The 21,519-nt window shown below is 27.6% G+C and overlaps 2 protein-coding genes across 2 annotated transcripts in view; one reads left to right on the top strand and one right to left on the bottom strand.

The window, feature by feature from the left end:
• LOC107440516 (mitochondrial ribosomal protein L23) overlaps positions 1-1,634 on the bottom strand; it is a gene marked incomplete in the record, with an annotated part of 11,908 nt that extends 10,274 nt beyond the window's left edge. Inside the window, 1 exon segment of the mRNA XM_043047542.2 lies at positions 1,309-1,634. Coding sequence (XP_042903476.1) covers positions 1,309-1,322 — 14 coding nt within the window.
• A 407-nt stretch (positions 1,635-2,041) lies between these two features.
• Positions 2,042-21,519, top strand: part of LOC107440515 (Autophagy-related 16) — a 34,704-nt gene continuing 15,226 nt past the window's right edge. Inside the window, exons 1-6 of the mRNA XM_016053462.4 lie at positions 2,042-2,199; positions 4,881-4,995; positions 8,089-8,179; positions 10,869-10,942; positions 12,350-12,440; positions 15,564-15,724. Coding sequence (XP_015908948.1) covers positions 2,094-2,199; positions 4,881-4,995; positions 8,089-8,179; positions 10,869-10,942; positions 12,350-12,440; positions 15,564-15,724 — 638 coding nt within the window. The 5' untranslated portion in view covers positions 2,042-2,093. The remainder of the gene's footprint in view (positions 2,200-4,880; positions 4,996-8,088; positions 8,180-10,868; positions 10,943-12,349; positions 12,441-15,563; positions 15,725-21,519) is intronic.

Here is a 21,519-nt window from a genome sequence, read left to right as displayed (position 1 = left end):
GAATTATATTTAAATTAAATCAATGAGTTAATCTTATAAAGGCGAACATATTGATTTAATTTAAATATAAAATTTTACATCCAGTTTCTATCAGATTCCAGCAGCACATCTCAAAATTAAATTATTCCTTTCTGGTAGATCAGCTTGTAAATCCAGCAGACGAAGCTAAAATTGCATGATAAAAAAAGTAAAACTTTACATCGAAAACATTAAATTTAAAAATATTAAGCGTTGAATATTTATTTAAAACTTCGATTATTTAATTTGAAAATATCAAGAAATTATATCCTTTGTAATAAAATTCAATGGGTAGATATCCCTATCAATACCAAGAGCCAAAAAATAATCGGTACTTCAAAAACAGAAGTATATATATATATAATATATAATATATATATATATGAATGTGATAAAATTCAATGCTTAGGATAAAATAATATTAAAAGAATGCATTTGTGGGATTTTTATTTTTAAGTTTCTCTCAGGCCGATTCCTAGAAATTGAGACTTGGCGATTATTCTGCCACAGATCAGGATACGGAAATTTCCCCATACATATGACAATAGCCATTCTTTGGTAAACTTTATTGTCAAAAGGGCAAATAATATTTCTTTATAATCAGAAGGATTAATCAATCAGAATCTTGACGGAGAGCTTTTAATTCTTGATGTGTGTTTTTATGAAAATGAACACAGCTCAAAAATAGTGTTTAAGAAATTGGACAAATATATTGCCCTTTTAATGTTCAACACAACATTTAACAACTAAACAAGCATTTCATGCCTTCTTTTCTTAACATTATAAGCTCTAATCATTAGAGAACAAAGTATTGGACTATGAAAATGTCTGTACAAATACATGTCTGACATTGAATAAATAATGTATACAAAAATAAAAGTTTCGAAAGTAAATACAAAAGGTAACAATATTCAAAGCTGCTTCAAAAGAAAAATAATCAGGATTAACTGCAAAGATATTAAATGATGACTGCAATTGGCAGCTTATATAAACAAATTGTATCACTCTAATTTTAACAGAGTATTTACTTATTACATGAAGTAAATTGTAAAGAAAAGAAAATTAACACAACAGAAGAGATACCAGTAATATTACACTAAAATTTTTACTTAAGATAACTTCACAAAACTAAATAGCTCTTTCAGCATTTCCGGAAGAAAAAAAATAAGTTCCCTGAATTTTTCATGAAATTTTACTGCTTTTATCTAAATAATAATCTGGCGTAATATTTGTTATACACTTCTTAAAATTGCAGTCATGAATATAATTGCAAAAATAGGATATGCCTACACTCTAGAGGACATTATAACTGGCTAAAGTTGATACTTCAATGAAATATTAAGAAAAAATTTAATCTCAGGAAATTAACGAAACTTTCAAATGTACAGCTACTCATCAAAGTAAGTCATTTTTCTTCTACTTTCTAAAAATTTCATTATTTTCACAATAAAAACACCGACATTGACTATGTTTACTCAAATTTATTAATTGTTTCAAGTTTTGAGTTTACTTTCGTTCGTGTGAGATTCCTTTTCATTATTATTAAGTTACTTTTTAATCTGAATCAGTTTGTTGTTATCATAAAATTGAAAATATTTCATTTAACGAACGACAACCGATTGATTTATTAAGCTGAGTTGTAGAGCAGCTAGATTTTAAACAAAAAATTTCTGTTCGGGTTTATTCATCAGGCTTTTTAGTGACCAGATCTAATTTTTAAAATATTTTTAGTGTAAAAATTTGCCGGATAAATCAGAAACAATGTTATTTTAGTACTTAAATTACTAAATTATAATAATTTCACAAGGAATTTTACTAACTAACAATCGATTCATTATCTGCGTTCNCGAACTGACCAAACCGACCAGAAACCTGGTGCACTTCGTGCGTAACTGGTGACACTGGTTTGAATATTGGAACGATCGGTGCAGTGCACTGGTGTAACTGGTTTTAATATTGGAACGGTCGGTGCGGCAAACCAGTGCAACCGGTTACACCGGTGCGAATATTGGAACGTGCCCATTATAGTATTGTTATCGACTCCAATATTTGTAAATAAACCATCATGTGCTGCAATGGGAAGTCAGGAAAAATATTCTGGATATAAATTAGAAGTTTTATCAAAACTCAGGCACAGGAATGAAAACGAAAGAAAAAGATATGAATCTATCGTCAATTTAAGTAAGTTTATTTCTTCATGTACATCGGAATTTTAAAATATTATCTATAACTTAGATGTGGCTTCTGTTTCATTTTCGCTAAGTCATTACTGATTATCAAATTAAAAATCATACGTACGTTTTAGTTACAGTGCCTTGTCTCTTAGAATTTAATAACTATGTATTTCCTTTAAAATTTTATTTAAATTTCTTGTGCTTTTATTCTAAAAGGGAAAGTGAAATCATTTAAAGTATTACAAGAAGAATTATGTTTTCAGATTAGTAGAATGTAAACAATGGCTTATAAAGGATCTGTATATTTTTAAGTTAATCCTTTTTATTGTCTTATTACATTTCCAAATGGAGAAATAAATTCTATAACTACGTAATATTAGTGTAATTTGTTTCTTTTTAATTCTTAATTTCTCTTAATTTATTTTTAAGTTGCAGAGAAGTAAATAAAGCCTGATTTAGAGATCCAAAGGCTGTAGGCACACCAATCAGAGGCTTCGATGATTGCAATATTGAATCACTTGTTTGTGTCAAAATGCTTCTAAGTGATAATATATAATCAAAAATGTAAGAGAATTAAGATATTTAAAGATCAATTAAGCTAACATTTATTTAAATTTTTGATGTATATTTGGTTTATTTACATGATTATATTGAAAAAATTTTATAGAAAATTACATTTACTGAAGAATACAGAACTGGTATGAGACATATAAATATTTATTTACTCTACTTAAGAAGCAATATTAGATGATGAATACAACTGCTATTCTTTATTTTCATTTTGTAATAAGGGGGCATAAGAAATTTTTTTAAATATGTTCAGCATTTTTCCTGAAATATTTATTTGGTTATCTATTTCTGTGTGTGTGTTCTGTCATTTTTAATTGTTCACTTTACCAGTTTCTCGACAGGTCTTACTCTTTTTTATTTATTTTGCTGTATGATATCTTCAGAATAGTTCATAAATATTCCAAATACAATATTTTTAAATCTAAAAAGACCCTCAAAATTAAAGAGGGTCTTAGGCCTGCTCTTTTTTATTAGTAATTAGACAAATGAAATTGAAACAGTACTAAGCAATAACAAAGTCTATACTTGATTTACATGGTTTTTAAGTATCTCGATATATTTCAAACAATATGGAAAATTTAAATCATGCATTTTAGTATTTACTTTTTAAGACAATAATTCTTTTGAATTTTTGGCAGCTATTGGTATTAATTTCTCCATAGTTTTTAAATCCGATATTTTTTATGTAATATTATTTATTACAGCAACCCAATCTCAAAATGAAACACGCATTTGAGGAGCCCAATTCGCGTGATTTTGTTGTTGATCTTTTTTCGGCAATTACTACGTGGATTTCATGATTTTTATATTCTTTTATTGTGATGATTATTTACAAAATGAAAAGAAAGAAATAATTTGTGCATTCCCTCCCACCCAACAAATGCAAGAATATCACCTATAATATTAGAATAAGAAATTATTACATGTTATACACTGAACTTTTGTTATTTTAAATTAGTAATATGCGTTTTTTTAGTATTAAAAGTATCTTGCTGAAATATATTAGTGCTCGAGAGCTTTGTTGCAGATAGCTCAAAAAAATTTTGCTACAGGGTCTGTGACTTAGGTTCACATGTGCCTATCGGGTAACGTTAAATGAGCAACTCTTCCGGCATCTTCCAATGCAAAGAAGAGGAGTTCAGTATCCACCCTTAATAAAAATTAAAAAAAATTAGATTTACTTATGTGTTGAAGTTTACTTGTTGGTAGTTAAAAAACTATCCTTTTCAAGCACACACTGCAATGCAGCTATTTTAAAATAAGTTTCTGGTTCGCCACATGCTTTTTTCAAAAGCGTAACCAGAGAAACATGCTAACTGTGAAGAAAATGTACCGTTCATGCTGGGGACCAGCATAATTGTATCTAAATCAAGACTCCGGACAAGCTGATTCAAATTTGATTTTAATGTTAAATGCCACATAGTAGAAAAATGACATGATGAACATCAAAAGGGTAGCACATTAATGTAGCCTCAAAATGTGCATAAGATGATAACACAAATCAACAATTAGAAATAAATATTTTGCGCTAGCATTAGTCCTTAAGTAAAAGGGATAGCTCTGTTTAAACTCTTACGTATATATAATATTGATGCTGACACATCTTCAGAAAAAGTAAAATATTATAATTGCACCAGATTTAAAAATATATGCAAATTTCAAACCTTGAAGTAAAAAGATCCGATATGACGTTGCATTTAATAACTCCTCTTTCTTGTTGCAGACCACTTGATCACTTAAACAGGAGAAAATTTAAACCCAAATTCTAAGCAAAACATTGGAATTAGGCTAGTAATATCGATTGGTTGACCAAATTAATGTTGTCAATTGACAGAATGTTACAACATAAACACACTTTTGTTTTATAAATAAACATAAAATTTTAAATATTAATGACATTCAAATTTTATTTCAATTTATCCTTTCTTCTGAGCTTTTGGATTGCAATAATTTAGCGTGGAAATAGCATGTTTATAAATTAAAATTTTGAGCACTTTTAGTGATTTTCAATTTGTTTCTTGCTTTGTTAACTCTGATCTATTTTAAAATACATATAATTTATTTATCTGTGACTTCTGAACTAGTCACTGGTGTAAACACTTTATTTTTTCTTTATAGCAAACAATCTTTATGAGTTATTGGACTATCACCTAAAAGAAAATGTTCGATTACGTGTTAGTAAAGCACATCTTGAGCAAGATGTAATTGATCTTCAAAGAAATCCTGATGCCAGGTTTGTCTATTATACATACCTATTGAATTTAGTTTAAAAATAATTAATATTAAACTATGTATAATTTTGGTAATAGCAGTAAGTATATAAAGGATTTTTTATTTTTTTTTAAAATTTATTGATCATGATTTTTTTTTTTCGAATTTGTTTTCTCATTTATGCTAAATTTATAATAAACATCATTCGAAATTTTAATTATAGTAAAAGCCCAACCATCTGGAGTTCCACTGACCGGACTCAACTCAATTTTCCAAAATTTTCTGAAGCTCCTAAAAAAAAAACAATTTTTTTTTTCTTTTCAGAAGATTAGTTACATTTGAAAAATTTATATTAAATAAAGCTTGACTTTCTGGAATTCTTGTTGTGAGAACTTTTAGCAAACCTTATTAGAAAATCTTTTTAAATCTTTTCTTTTTCAAAAAAGGTAAATAACTGGAGATTTTGAAAATCATAAACTTTCTCACAGCTAATTTTAGAGTAGATTCTTTCGCTATAAAAATTGTTTTTTAGTAGTAAATATGCTCAATATTTTGCTCTTCATTAGTTACTGTAAAGTACTGAGCAATCACTCTGAGTTTAATTAACCAGTATTTAATTCAGCTCAAATATAAATATATAATTATAACTTACGTTTTTATCAATACACAAGCAATTAGCACTAAAAATGTCATCACTGTATAAGCAATAAGAACAAGTTCAATCTTTGCCTAAAGGGCAGTTGTATCAATGTAAGATTGCAAGTGAATGGAAAAAATTTGCCCTCTCCTTAAAAAGTGAGAAAAAAATAGCCAGAAGAAAAAAAGCAAAACAGGAGAAAATTTTAAGTTTGCATATTACATTTTGATTTGTTCCAATTTAAATTTTCTTTTAATTAAACTTCTTTCTGTACAATAACTGATACATTACAGAAAGTTTAAACAGTAATGTGGAGAATGAATCTTAAATAGCCAGGATTCTAGTTATAGAGTAGGAGTTAAGACCATTCAAGTTTTCTTTCTGTTTCCTTCTTGCCAATTTCTCCAATTTTTCAGCTTTTTTCCTCACTCTGAGACATTCAGAGTTTGTTATTTTTCTGTGTAATACGATAACATTATCATTTTATGTAAGCATTCCATTCCATTCCTTTAACCTATAATTTAAAGTGAAGCATACTATGCAGAGTAGGATGAAAGACTTGAATAGTTTTCTTTCTTTTTGTTGCGTTCAAATTTTATTTAAGTATTTTAACAAAAATAGAAAATATAAAGGGAAAAAAAAAGATTTGATGATATTGTTTTAAAAATCTGTAATGGAGAAATTGATTAATGCCTTGGTACTGCTTTTCTAAGAATGATTGGACGGTTGTAACTAGTTGAAAGCTCATTGATTATTACGTTTTCCAAAACATAAATGTAATCTTGATTTTAGGGCTTGATTTTAAAAGTTTTGATGAGCAAACTATTTAATGAAAATTTTTTGATTCTACAATTCAAATTTAATCGGTAAAGCAAAGCAACCTGGATAAAGCACAAAATGGACATACTATAGTTTCAGTTCTATTAACAAGAACCTTCCTTTGTATCGAAACACAAAATAACAGTAGAAAAAGTATTAGACATCATGTGCGAAGTGGTTTAAACTGTAGGGGAAGAGGAACAAACTTGGGCAAGGTAATGAGATAAACAGGAGGTTTGGGTGAAAATCCCAGGGTGTAAGACGAAGAAATTTAATTAGGATAGAGATTAGAGAGAGAACTAAATTATTAGAATTTTTCAAAATATGGAATAATTCTCAAAAATTAATGTCAGTAGATTAGTAATTCATCCCATATACTGTATTTTGGAGAGGCCTGAAAAGAAATTTGTCCTCCTCATTGATTGTCAAGCTTCAGTTTATACAGTTACAAAATATGTCCTTCTGTATACAGCTATTGAATTTAATCTACTAGATCTATCTATTGGAAAGAAAATTATTCTACTACAGATTCCTTGCCGAAAGTTGGTGTAATAAGTTAGAAATTTGTATCTTTACAAGATACCTGGTATTTGTTATTCTAGGACACTTCATTTTATTTGACCATCACAAAACATTATTGCATATATATTTTTAAATCTGTTGCCAAGAATGCTAAAGTTATAAAACTAAATTTTTTGTTTAAAATGCTTTAATTAACTATTAATTTATTTCAACTGTACTCATATTTAGTGCATTTAACTTCTTCTTTTTTTTNAGGGTAAACACAGCAAACGTTAAAGTGGAGGGGGAATCCCCTTTAGTCACACAAGAAAAAATAAAGAGAACCCAATCAGCATGCCACGCCTTTATGCTTGATTGATAGCCAATGACAGGAGAGAAAATAAGAACTTGTCACTTCCCCCCCTTCAACTTGAATGACAAGTAAGAAGGAAATGAATTTTGCTTCTTCACCTACCCACCTTAATGAATGAATGACGGGAATTTCCCCTTCTTGCTTGAAACGTTCTAGTTCAAAATGGCGGAGAGAGCAATTAATATTTTCATAACTGTAAATTTTTTTAGTTTCCTATATTTATTTTTATAATAGCAATAATTATTTTTTTTTAAATATTTTGTTTTTGATTGATTAGATATCATTCTAATACTAAAACATTATTGCCCGAAAAATAATGTTATTTAATTTCTGCTTTTTAGATTTAGATCATTTTAATCTCTGTTTACCTTGGGGGTCTATTATACGGAAAAATCGATTATCCGGACTTCGGAAAGTCCCGCCGATTCCGGATACGCGACTTTCCACTGTATGTCCTTCTGTATACAGCCATTGAATTTAATCTACTAGATCTATCTATTGGAAAGAAAATTATTCTACTACAGATTCCTTGCCGAAAGTTGGTGTAATAAGTTAGAAATTTGTATCTTTACAAGATACCTGGTATTTGCTATTCTAGGACACTTCATTTTATTTGACCATCACGAAACATTATTGCATATATTTTTTTAAATCTGTTGCCAAGAATGCTAAAGTTATAAAACTAAATTTTTTGTTTAAAATGCTTTAATTAACTATTAATTTATTTTAACTGTACTCATATTTAGTGCATTTAACTTCTTTTTTTTTTTTTCATTTTATTTTAGTGTGCCAAGACCGGTTGAAAGGACCTATTCTGGAAAAAACTTTCTCCTCTTACAAGATGAGCTCACAGAACTACTCAAGCAAAAAGCAGAGGTAAGTGTTTATGCTTTACATATTCTCTGTTATCATTGAGCAAAGATGCTAAATGAGCTTTATTAAATAACTAATTGTGGAATTTATTTATATCGATAGTATTCATCTAACTTTGTTATGTTTAATTGAGCTGTACTTTTGGTGCAGTTGATGGACCTAAGTAAGTCAAACAGGTTTTTTATTTTTTTTGTTATCAAAATATGTGAAAACCATTCATAGATTTTGATTTTAGATGTATGGGAGTATTAGAAATCTGTTGGGCTATCATTATTATTATTATTATTTGAGAAGTTAATTTGTATTGTAAGCATTCTATGCAATTTTAGATTTGTGGGAGTATACTGATGGGCTGATATTGTAAAGTATTTTTTAAGTTTTTGGTCTTATGTCAGGTTACATATCTGAGAAATTGATGTAAATTTTTACCAGTGTTTGTATTTTATTATAATTCTTTACAAGTATTTGCAATTATTATAATTTGACCTTTTACTTTGTTTATTGGTTATTACCAATATATTTGTTTTGCTTTGAGGCTTAGGTTACATTAAGTTGGTTTAAATGGATTTTGTAGATTTGGTTTTTGACAGGCATTAGCCTCAACTTTCTGTCATTATACTGTTGTAAATTCTATATGTGCACACACAATATTCATAATCTATGAATCATATTAAGAAAAAATTTTTTTTTTTAATTTTCTATAATTCTTCTGTTTTTTATTCACATCCATAATTAAATAAAATGTAGAAATAGGCTCTAAAGTAAACTCTGAATAAATGTGCTGTAGATTTTGTTAACTTTGTTGTAATTTTTTTCCCTTTCTTTTTTTCTCCAAATGCTATAGTGCCTTCTAGGATATACTTTGATTATTTATGTATTTAGTACAGAGTAAGGAAAAAATAGAAAAAAAGGAAGTTAAAAAAGCAATTCTTTTAATATTTTTAAAAATTTTGATTCCTTTTTTTTGTTCTCATATTCTTTAAAATCTTCTTTATTAGTGTCTCTTTCAAACTATGTGTCTGAAGCATATACTGCTGCCATGCAAATCCTAGATTACTATTGCATGCAACAATTATTAAACTTAAAACTTTCAGAAAAGCTCAAACTTTACAATTTGTTTAGATTTAAAAAGGTAAATTAATAAAAAATTTTTTTTACCGTGTCCATGGACAATTAAATGGCCTCATTAGCCTTCAAAACTGCATCCGCAAGCTCCAATACATCTGTTTTTAGTTGAAGAAAGTTCACTGTCCACGTAGCATATTTCTCAAAGCAACCCCGGACTGCAGGTTGTATCGCGTTGGCTGCCCCGGACGCAGTAGCTTGATGACTAGAGATCAAAATTGCACTGTCCATGGAAAAGGAGGGTTACCAGAGCCTCGAAAGGTTGGACTTCTACCTGTTGGTCAGCGGAAGGTATTGCATTTCCCTTCTACCACCCACTGGAGAACCAGTGGAGGCATTCCCCTATCCGCCACCTGGGGACGCGCTCTCTATGGGTAAAAGGCTCCCCCGAGAGAATAATAAATAAAATATAATAAAATAATAAATAAGATACATAAAAATAATAAATAAGATAAATAAACAAAAAAAGTAATCCAAAAATGACTTTTTTAGACTAATTAACTAGTGTGTATTTCGCACGAAAAAGAGACACTCTTAATAACTTTCGATGTAACTATCAGGTTTTTATTTACTAAATGCAATCTTAATGGTTCTAGAAGAATACCTTCATTAAACTGGTTAATTAATTCAGGCAGACATTTCAAGCTACAAGATGTGATTGGCAAAAAACGTTCTTTCTCTGAATAGCATACCTTTTTCTTGAGAAATTCTGGTTTCTTTGCCCTCAATCTGGACAAAAAGGTCCTAATAGTTTAGTCAAGGGGGCAGTCATAAGTTTGATGCCCTTGTTAAAGTGTATTTGTTTATCTCATGAACTATTTAAATAAATCAATAAAGTTTTGAACTTAATTATAAAACACCTCTATTTTAAGATGACTCCATGTAAAATTAATTTTTTGTATGAAATTTTTATGCATTATAATTTAATAATAATTAATGCATGTAAGATATATAAATTCATTCATCATTTTGAATTATATAATTTTAAACTTGACAAAATTGAACTATAGTTTCTTTGCCACAAAGCTTTAAAAAGTTTTATTTCTAAATTTCTGTATAACTGTTGATTGTAACCTTAAATAATGTGAAGTGAAGCAAAAAAATAATAATGATAATACCCGTAATAATTTTTATTCTAATGAATATATTTTCACACACTAAGTGCTAACTATTAATTAAGTTATAGATTCAGGCACAAAAAGATGCTTTCTCTGGCTAAACATATCTTTTTTTATGGATTTTGATTCTTAAATGTTAAAATATTGAAGATACTCTCAATCTGGAAAATAATGTTTCAATAGTTTGGTCATGAAAGTAGTCAAGAGTTCAAAAAATCCAATTGTTCGAACAAAAGATATTCTGGGTGATATTTTTTTCTTATTATGCTCACTATATATTATGCATTTTTATTGGAAAATTCCAATAGTTTCATTTTTTCTTCAACAATAATTCAAATAGTTTCATTTTTTCTTCAAGTTTCTTCAACATTGCAGTGTACTATATATACTTGAGTGGTCTCTGAAAAAAATTTAAAACTAATGTAAAGTTTATTTAAATTTTTTTTTAGTATGCTCAGCAAGTCATTGTTTTACGAAGTTCTAATGATGAGAAAGAGAAAGAAATAGCTGCCAAAACCCTAGAGTAAGTGAAATATAATAATCATTTATGTTATTAAAAGCACTTAATTTTTGGATTTTCTCTAAATATTAAAGACTCTCTGAATCACTTTAACTTTAATGTTGTATTTGTATACTCAACAATCAACTTTTTGAATAACCCTGTTTGTAGTTTTATAATAATTTCATAATGCTTTATTTGATTGCAATTTTGACACAACATTTAAAACAGTCCTGGGAAAGGAACTATAAAAGTCTAATAAAGCAATTCACAAAGAGATTTTTAATTCATCTATTTCCGAAATTTGAACTTCTAAAAAAAATGTGGTTGAGAGTCTAATTAGTGTAACATGCATGGACTAGGCTCAGAGTGAAAGTAGAATGCAAGATTTGTATGAACTTTATTTTAATAAATGTGTCTGCACATTGCTACATAATGTTTTTTATTATAATTCATGTTTATTCATTAATAGAGTTTTAATAAAATGGAAGAAGATATCTGTTAGTTAAAAGCAATTTAACTTTTCAAATATTTTTTAATGGCAGCAGTTTTAGCAGATAGGAAAACCTGCACTGCTTTCATTTTTTTAGAAAAAGCCAAATTATTTAGGTAAATGTCACACGGTATAAAATCAAAATGATATATTTATTTAATGGTACTGAATGTGAATTATTTGAGCACCATTTATTTCTCTGTAATATCTTGTTTTAATGAAAACAAAAGGAGTATCTTTCACATAAATCTGGTAGATATTTCATAATTAAGATAAATATTTGAAACCTAAAAAATATTGGTTCATTTTATCTCATTTCTTAACATTCATTTAAAAAAATGCTTATTATATAGAAATTTTGCTGGTTTTACTTAATTGTTTTTATGGGATCCAGTACAATAATGGAGCTGTAGTAATAAATGCTTAAGAAATCAATGTTTAATATATTTATTGATAAATTTCAATGTGTGTAATTATTTATTAAGCTTAATAAAGATATCACTTTTATTGTATTTGGCGGTTTAATGAAAATCTAAAATGCTCTTATCTATCTAATATCTTAACTTATAATTGCAGATAAGCTTATAAAAGGTAAGTTATAGGTTTTTGACTTGAAATATTATGATAAACTCTCTGCATCGATTACTGTAATTTCGGGGAGATGCGCCACGTAGGTATGTACGCTGTGCCTGCAAAAATTGACTAAAATATTTTTATTGGATATGCTACACCGTCGAATACGCCACATTGAATTTTACTATACTAATGCAGGTATTGGTTTCACACTCAACAAATGTGTTCTAAATATGCATATATATATATAATTTAAACAGTTGAATAAAAACCATTAAAAAGGTATTATATTTATTACTTGTTTTACATTTATTTATCTTTTATTGTAAAAACAGTCAGATTATACTTATTTCTTTTCATTTTAGAATTCAAGAATTGGAAACTCAATTAAGAACAACGGAGCAGCTATTGCAGCAAGTTCAGCAAAAGTTAAAGGAAACTGACCATAATTTACAAGTAAATTTTAAATATTTAATGTGTGATCTATGTTGTACTTAGGATATATTTTGCATTTAATGTTATATTTATTTTTAGTATATTCTGATTTTTAAATTAAGATGAATATTTAAGTATACATAGAGTGAATAAACCTAAACAAAATGACAGACAGAAAAACATGAAACAAACACCTTGCAATTAAGAAGAAACTTGTTTACTTAATAAGGGAAGAGGAACAACAGTGAAAGAAGGGGTATAAGATGCAGGTGTGTGGGGGGATGAGAATCTAGGTGTGCAAGATGTAGATATTAAATTAAAATGTATTTCCAGTCATTAGGAAATAATGGGTTAGCTGAAAGATCATTAACTAAATGATAAGAATTTTTTAAAATATGAATAATTCCCAGATATGGTTAGCAGCTAAAACGCAATGTTGAATGATTTTAGCAGTAGAAAACTAAACCCATATTTTGAATTCCAACTATATAGGATGATGGATTGTCATTTAATATTTTGATTTTAATACATCTTTCTTGATCCTGTTTAAGGATACACTTAGTTTGTCCAATATAGGTAAGATCACTCTGATAAAAAATGTGATAAATTAGCTGTATGGTCTTTAGTTTGGTGAAATTTAGTTAAACTAAAATTTGTGAAATTTAGTTAAACTCAAATTTGTGAAATTTAGTCAAACTCGAATTTATTCAAAATCTTAGCAATTGAGAGACTGATTCTGAGATTATGAATTTTAATGAATTTATGAAACAATGAATTTTTTAAAATTGGAAATAGAGTGTTTCTTTTTTGTTGTTGATTGTTTGATTAATTTTCTATTAATGAAATCAACAATTTTGGAATGAAACCCATAGGCAATAGTGATAACTTTAAGGTAAGAAAAGCCTACATTGAAGAGACTACTATTAGAACAAATTTTTTTTGTAATGGTATATAAGAATCCAAACAGTATCTATCTGTTGAATAGGAAAGAAACTCATCTCAATTCAAAGTATTAAGAGCTGTTTTAAGAAAAATTAATCCATATTATTTTTTTGTTCAAACATGGATTGATTGCAAGGATATATACAATTCATATTATTAAAAACATAATGTCAACATCGTCCATTTGCATGAAACAGTTATCAAATGTCATCTAAACTTTAATAAATCGAAGAGTTTCACTTCAAAGTAGTGCATATACTGCCGTACAAATGGAAAAACAGCTTAAGTGTCTCACAGTAGATTTTTAGAAAAGTGGCTTTGGCAACTGTTTTGTTTCAATTGCTAATGCTATCAACACTAAAATAGAATTTTAAAATACTGATAAAACAAAATTTAATTTTGGAAAAATCTTATGTAATTTGTAGCTTATGATACAAATATATAAAAATCTCTATTTTGAATTTTTGTGGCTTACACTGATTTTCTTCCATGGCAGTATGCAGGACACTTATGAAGAGAGTGAGTGAATTATTTATAGCTAAGCCATGAATCTTACAATAAATTTTATCATTAAATATGAAAATGAATTGTTATTAACAAGTGTGGGGAAGATGTAATAGTTTGTAATTTCAACACTGCTGAAATTAAATTTTTGTTATATCCTTTAAACAAGCAAGGGCTCTATTAATAAGAACTTTAGAGAATAAAAATTTTTGATCAAAAAATACTATTATGTTGTGCCATTATTTTTGCTTTATTCATATGTAGAACAAAGTATACTCTATCTTCATTTGGATATACATGGAGTATTTACAAAAACATTAAATTCATATGCTTTTTTTGACATTTTTAGCTCAACATCAAAATAGAAACTTTCTCGGCGGAAAGATTAGTGTCAGCAAAATTGCTTTAATTAAAGATTCAAGGCCTGTCATTTAATGAATGAAATCAAAAGAAAAACATATTGACCTGATTCTATCTTCTCAGTATAATAATAGCTATAAAGTACAACATTACAAAACATGAGCTCAATCATGTTCCTCAGTTAATTTAAATATATATATGTATATAACTTTATAAAAACACTGTATTTTTTTTAGTTTGGATAACTATTTATAAATCAAAACAAAATTTTAGATTTGTTTCTTGGGATTTCAAATTTATGCAAAAAACATGAACTGATTCTAAACACAAACACTGATTTTAAAAAGCTTATGAAAGTAAAAGTCAGAATTTTTCCTTGAAGTTCAAAATTGAACTGCAGTTCTTTTACATGAAGCAAAAGCAGCACAAGCATGGTTAAGAAATAATTTTTAATTTTTATACAAACTTCAAATTGGCTACCATACATATTACCAAGCCTCCAGACCTTAAAACTTTTAACAATTTTCTTGAAAAAGCTTTAAAAAAAAGTATTTCACAAGCTGCCATGTATGCCTTAGTAAACTTGAAAAATAAAATTAGTTAAGGCAGGATATACCCATAAATTTCAAATAATTTCACAAAACAAATTTCTAACAAGTAACAATGACAAACATTGTGAAATAGTTTTTCCTTTCTTGGTTTGTTTTGATATATTCGGAAAGATGGTAGGACTTATATCATATATCTGTATTTATTTTAGGTTCTCGTTATTATTACATATATTATTTGTAATTATACATATTTATAAATAAAAAAAAAGTCCAGTGTTCTACTTCTGCAGCTATGTTGCTCCCTTCTCCCTCATCTATACTCTATCAGCATCATGTCCATAATATCCTTTCTCACAAGCGAGTCCTTCTCTTTTTAACTCCTTTCCTCCCCCACTATAGGGCAACAATGCATCCCATGTTCTTTGCCCACTGACCCTCAGGTCAGGGGTCGTTCAGATGTGTGGGAGTGGAATCTAGAGTCCTGACAAACATGAAATTGTAAAAATATCAATTTATGTTTCCCCTTTTTTAATTCCCTATTTTTTTTTAAAATTAATCACCACACTTTAAATAGTTATTTTCTTACTTTTATTTATTTATTTTTAAAATTTTACTGTAATTTACATTGGAGAATTTCTAAGATCCTTTTAATATATAGTGTTATATAATTTAAGTCCGTTAAGTTTGATTTAGTTTAAGTTCAATATTTTATTTACATGTAATATTACTTTTTGAAAGAGGCATGGAAAATTTAGTATTACAATGAACTTTTTCTCCTTTAATTTAGTTTGTGAAAGATGAATATGATGCTCTACTTATAACATACACAACTGTAGAAGAAAAAAAGACTAAGTTGGAGAAGGAAAATCAGGAACTGATTGCTCGCTTCATTCAACTGAAGGCGTTAGATGCTGACAAACTGAATGCTGAGACAGAGTCTTTTCAAAGGTTTGGAAAAGTTAGAAGTTAGGATTTCAGACGTTAATTCAGTACAACAATTTTTAAGAATGAAATATTCCATTTGACTTTTTATGTATTTATTTCTGCATGTGAATCCATTCTATTGCAAGAATCAGCTATAATTTTAATTTGACTTTAATTCCTTGATGTGTATTATTAATTATTTTAGTGACAAATTTTAATAAATTGTATTTGTTACTAGGGTTTTATTGATAATTATTTTTTAGCTTACTTAAGAACTTAACTATTAAAAAGGTTATATAGTTGAGTTTTTTTATATATATTTTTAATATTGTATGTATTTCGAAAATGTTACATTACATTTTATGAAAATATAAAGTATACCTTCACAAATAATTTTACTATCACAGTGTTGATTTTGACCATTCCTGTAAATTTTTTTAAAAGAATATATATGCTGGTGATGAATGCAAAGATCAGAACCTTTAGAAAGACTTTGTAAATGAGATTAAAAAATGAGACTAAGTTTAGATATAGCTTACATTTAAACTACATAAGCAGTCTTATTTATAGTCTTAGTCTATCACAATTATGTTTTCCCATTATGCCAGAATCATGATTATTTGTGAGTAACCGTGCTTTGCTTCAAATCAACATGTTGTTTAATACAAAGTAATATAAGTCAAACTGTTGCATTCAAATGTTTAGTATAATAGAGATGTAATGATCTCTGAACTTGTTTTGCAAAATTTAATATATCTTTATCTTGTGCTTTTAACATGTCTTTATTTAAATATATGCATCTCTTAATATAGACTTATAAGTTTTATTTTTATCTTTCATTCCATTTTCTACTTAATTGAACATTGGATTATGTAAAATTGAAGAGGCGGAAAATGATGTAGAAATCTTGGATAATTTTTTAGACATAATATTATAATAGAATGATAATATTACTTTTAAGAAATGAAAAAGGTTTTCCTTTAAACTAATAATAACATATGCTTCTTTTAAACTAATAATCACATTTATTTCTTTTAAACTAATAATCACATTTATTTCTTTTAAACTAATGATCACATCTATTTCTTTTAAACTAATTATGACAGAACATATTTAAAATTGTTGTGAAATTTGTCCAAAAAAAAAAACTGATCATGAAAATCGGTTTATCTTGTAAATTTTGTTCTCTGAAAATCTCAAGGATATTACTTTAAATAAACAATTATCACCCTGTTACTGTTCTTAAGAATAATATTTTGCAATATTTTCCTCATTCATCACATTATCTCCTACTTTTTTTTGCAATTTTCTGAAATTTTTCTATTAATGAAAGCACAAAAAGTATATACAGTGGAAAGTCGCGTATCCGGAATCGGCGGGACTTCCCGAAGTCCGTATATTTGATTTTTCCGTATAATTGACGTCCAAGTTAAACAAAGCTGAATCTAAGCAGCAGAAAATAAATAAACATTATTTTTCGGGCAATAATGTTTTAGTATTAGAATGATATCTAATCAATTATAAACAAAATATTAGAAAAAAAAATAATTATTGCTATTTTAAAAATAAATATAGAAAACGAAAAAAAATTCACAGTTATGAAAATATTAATTGCTCTCTCCGCCATTTTGAACTAGAACGATTCAAGCAAGAAGGGGAAATTCCCGTCATTCATTAAGGTGGGTAGATGGAGAAGAAAAATTCATTTCCTCTTTACTTGTCATTCAAGTTGAGGGCGGGGTAGCAACAAATTCTTATTTTCTCTCCCATCATTGGCTATCAATCAAGCATAAAGGCGTGGCATGCTGATTGGGTTCTCTTAATTTTTTTCTTGTGTGACTAAAGGGGATTCCCCCTCCACTTAAACATTTGCTGTAATTACCCTTTTTCACAATATTTTTTCTTCCCCTGACACTTAAATAAAAAGGTTCCAGGAAATGCCTCTTTTACTAGCCAGCTGCATAAGAAAGAAGGGGGAGGAAGGGAACTCAGTTGTGCTCTTTTGAAAACAAATCTCCCCCCCCCCCCTCCTGCATTCCTGAGGAGGACCATCATGGTCTTAGTAGATCTTCTGTTCTCTTTTCTGTTGATTTATGGGTTTAACGCATAGATCTCTAGAAGCTGAAAAGGGGAAAAACCTGTCAAAAGACTTCGTTTTTTTTTTTTTTAAGGAGAGGGGAAGATGAAGAAATTTTTGTTTATTTGGATTGTTAAAAAGTGTCCGGGAAATCGACCCTTCCGGAAAAGGGATGTTACACTGTATGTTAATGGACACCCTTCCCACGTTACTGAAACTGTGCTAAACTTTTTAAATAACTTTCCAGTCCCCTTACCACATCTGATTTTAAGACCCACCTTAGTTTTTTTTTTTTTTAAATACAATTAATACTTATTTTTAAATTTTTTTTTTTAAACTTCACATTTTAGTCTTACGAAAACTGTTGCTCAATCCTCAGAAAATGAATGTTACCTAGTAACAATAGATTTTTCTTAAAATTGAATGAATTCTAGAAACTCTTTAGCAAACTTCTAATCCAATATTTAAATAATTCTTCATTCTGCACTGGGCTATTCATATTGTTCAGTATTTCATTCCAGTTGACTTTTTTTCAGAAGAATAAATGTGCACACATTTTTTTGACAGATTTAATACACCCCAAGAAACCATTTTTTTCTGTATCATAGTGAATTAAAATTTTAAAACCTATTTGAATTTAGTGATAATATGTATGTAACTTGCCTCATACACATTTAGCTTATCTTAAGGGAACTAATGGATCTTAAAGGGAAGTTGCATAAGAAATTGTTTTATTAAAATTTTCTCTGTACATACTAAAATTTCTCTAAAGATTTTTCCCAAAGTCTTTTTATATTATTTGAGTCACCCTCATAAAAGCATTTTCAAATTATGTCTAAAATTAATCTTTGATAAACTATTCTTTTCAGCTATTTCAAAATTAATTGAAAAATATACCTTGACATTAATAGAAAAATACAAATAACAATAATCTTGCCAAAAAAGCTCTTTTCATTATAGCTATAAATATGTAGTATGTATGGTTTATTATGCCATTTTTGCCAGACTATTGTTATTTAAAAGATTATAAAATGTTACTGTAACTAATTAATTTCTCAATAAAGACACTTTGTGAGCACTTTTTTTGTGTATTATTTAGTACCCTACTTTATTCTGATTTTCTAGATTAAAATTCTGTCGCTTAAAATTATCACCTATTTCATCTTAATTCCAAAATGTATTGAAATGGCCATTATTCATTTTGAGTTACCTTATCTTTGACAGTCAGGTTTAACCTCAGGAGTTTCATACAATTATAATGGTTATCTTGTCTCTTAAATTTTTTATTTTTAATAGAGGTTTAAACCATATTTGTTCAATTGAAAATATTGAGATTGTGCTAAACAAATCTATCACATTAGGATTTTTGCATTAAAAATTTCTGTTAGAAGATATCTAATATTAAAATTTATTTGGTGCTGGTTTGAAAAGATTAACTGGAATTTGGCTAACTATTTTTAGACAAGAGGACTAACAGAAAAGTGCATTTTTTTTCAGTCGTGCTTTTTTTAAATTTCATTTGTCATTTAGTTTAAACCTTGTATCAGTTAGATTTTTCCTTTAGTTGAATTGATTTTAATTATCTCTTCACTTTTTTTATCTATATTATATTTACATAAATTGTTTCTCTAGAGCATCAAAACAATTGTGATGTATATCAGTTTTTTATTTGTGAAGTTATTTTGTTAAACTAAATTATAAGCAGTATTTTTTGTAAAATGTTCTTATTTTTAAATTAATTTTTTTGCAATTTTAAATGCTAACTGGTTCAGCTTCTGTTATTAATTCTGTTATTAAAAATTAGAAAACAAATATTTATTTTACTTTTTGTTCTAGATTAAACAAACTTATCCATATTTAAAAATATATGTTTTTATAAAACAAACTTGAACTCAAAATCTCAGTGTAAAAATTTACTAAAAATAATTTGTTGAATTTTAGAGCAATTTCTACTCCAACAAATTGCTCTAAAAGTAATCTTAATCTTCAACAAAATTTGCTCAAATGTCAATAGTTAGTGCTTTTTTTTTTAAATTTTATAAAATTTTAAATTGATAATTAGGCATATTAATAAATTGTCCTGAAATTTAGCTGTTTTTTTTTAATATTGACTTACGTTTTTTTTTAAACTTTTTATTTGGAAAGAAATTAATTTAAATTGATTTCTTTAATAACTACTGCTAAAAAAATTCTGTTAAAGTGAATGACTCTATAGACAGAATTCTTACATTTCTGTATTTTATGCATGTCTGATTCAATATAATAAGTTTTTATATTAATTTATTTACAATGAAGCTGCAAAATTCCCATTCATTTAAAATATGCAGCATATTTATTTCAAGAATCTAAATAATTTGGCCTTTGTATTGAACTTAAAAAAATACAAGATGATCATAAAGCAATGTGAAGTTATGAAGTCCTCATTACTAGAAAACTAATTCCCAATAAAACCTATTAATAACAATTTTTTAAACATTGGAGACAGATTATTAGTATCTTGTTTTCATTAGTTTTAACTCCTAGATCTTTTTTATTTTTAATTTGAGAGAATTAATATAAAATTAGAGCAGATTCTTGGATTTTTTAGATATCACATCTTGAATTTAAATCATTGTTTTTTTCTCTCATTGACAAAAATAAAGAGTAATTGGCAGAGTGAAATTTCTAGAAAAATAAAAGAACGTTTATTTTTCCACTAATTGTTGTGAAAATCAAGTGCAATTAGATCTGTAAACAAAATTTCTCATCCTTCTCTCGAAAACAATAGCATAAGTTTTGCAAGATGAACGTAGTTGTTTTGGTGTAATGTCTTGGCTTTCAATCAAATGACGTTTGTTGTGGCTGTTGATTCTTCCATTTTCCAGTAATGTCAGATGAATCTAAGTATGGTTTTCAAGTTTATTGGTCTAATAATTTTGACCTTGAAAATAGTGTCTAGACATATTTCTCGTCAGTGGCAGATAAATTAACTGACATTAATGATGAAGTAGAACAATTGCACATTAGTCTGAATGGAAAAGCTTCCTGGTCAACGCACAGAAGCTTTTAAACAATTTTCAGGCCCATTTTATGTTATTGCTAGCAACATCATTTGACAAAGTGCATAGGAAAGTTTGTTTACAAATATGTAAATGCCTCAATCTACTTGTCAAATACGTTACAAAGTACCTTTGTTTGAATCCTACTTTTTGTAATAAAATCAGTTCTGTTTTTATTATTTTCTTTTTTAGTGGTCCATCGAGAAAATATATTTTTCTTACCGGTACTAATTTACCCTCTATGCACTGATTATATCTATTAAACTGAGAATTTCTACTCCAGATGCTTTCAAATTTCATAACACAGGAAATAAAGTTTACCACCTGAAGTATAATTTAATAGAAACAAATAGAGAATCTTAAAATATAAACATGAAACATTTTTAAATTAAAGAGCTTAATTGTAAATGAAAAATAAAAATATAAGTTGTTATGTTATTTATTGATAATTAAATAAAAATATAATTGTTTGCCGCAAAACTCATTTTATGAATAACGTCACATATTAAACTAGTTTATTATTGTATTATATGCTTGAATAAATGAAAAATCGTACAAAGATATAATAATCTTTGTAATTGGATACTAATTAGGTCCTACAAAAAAAATTCACTTTTTGTGAAAAGTAATATCACATAAATTAAACAACACATGAATCAAGCATTAACACTAGAAAGCTTGAGGAAACAAAATTGCCCGTTCGT

Source organism: Parasteatoda tepidariorum, chromosome X2 (genome assembly GCF_043381705.1).
Source record: "Parasteatoda tepidariorum isolate YZ-2023 chromosome X2, CAS_Ptep_4.0, whole genome shotgun sequence".
Taxonomy (NCBI): Eukaryota; Metazoa; Arthropoda; class Arachnida; order Araneae; family Theridiidae; genus Parasteatoda; species Parasteatoda tepidariorum.
Note: the sequence above shows the minus strand (reverse complement) of the source record. Positions and strands in the feature narration are given on the sequence as shown.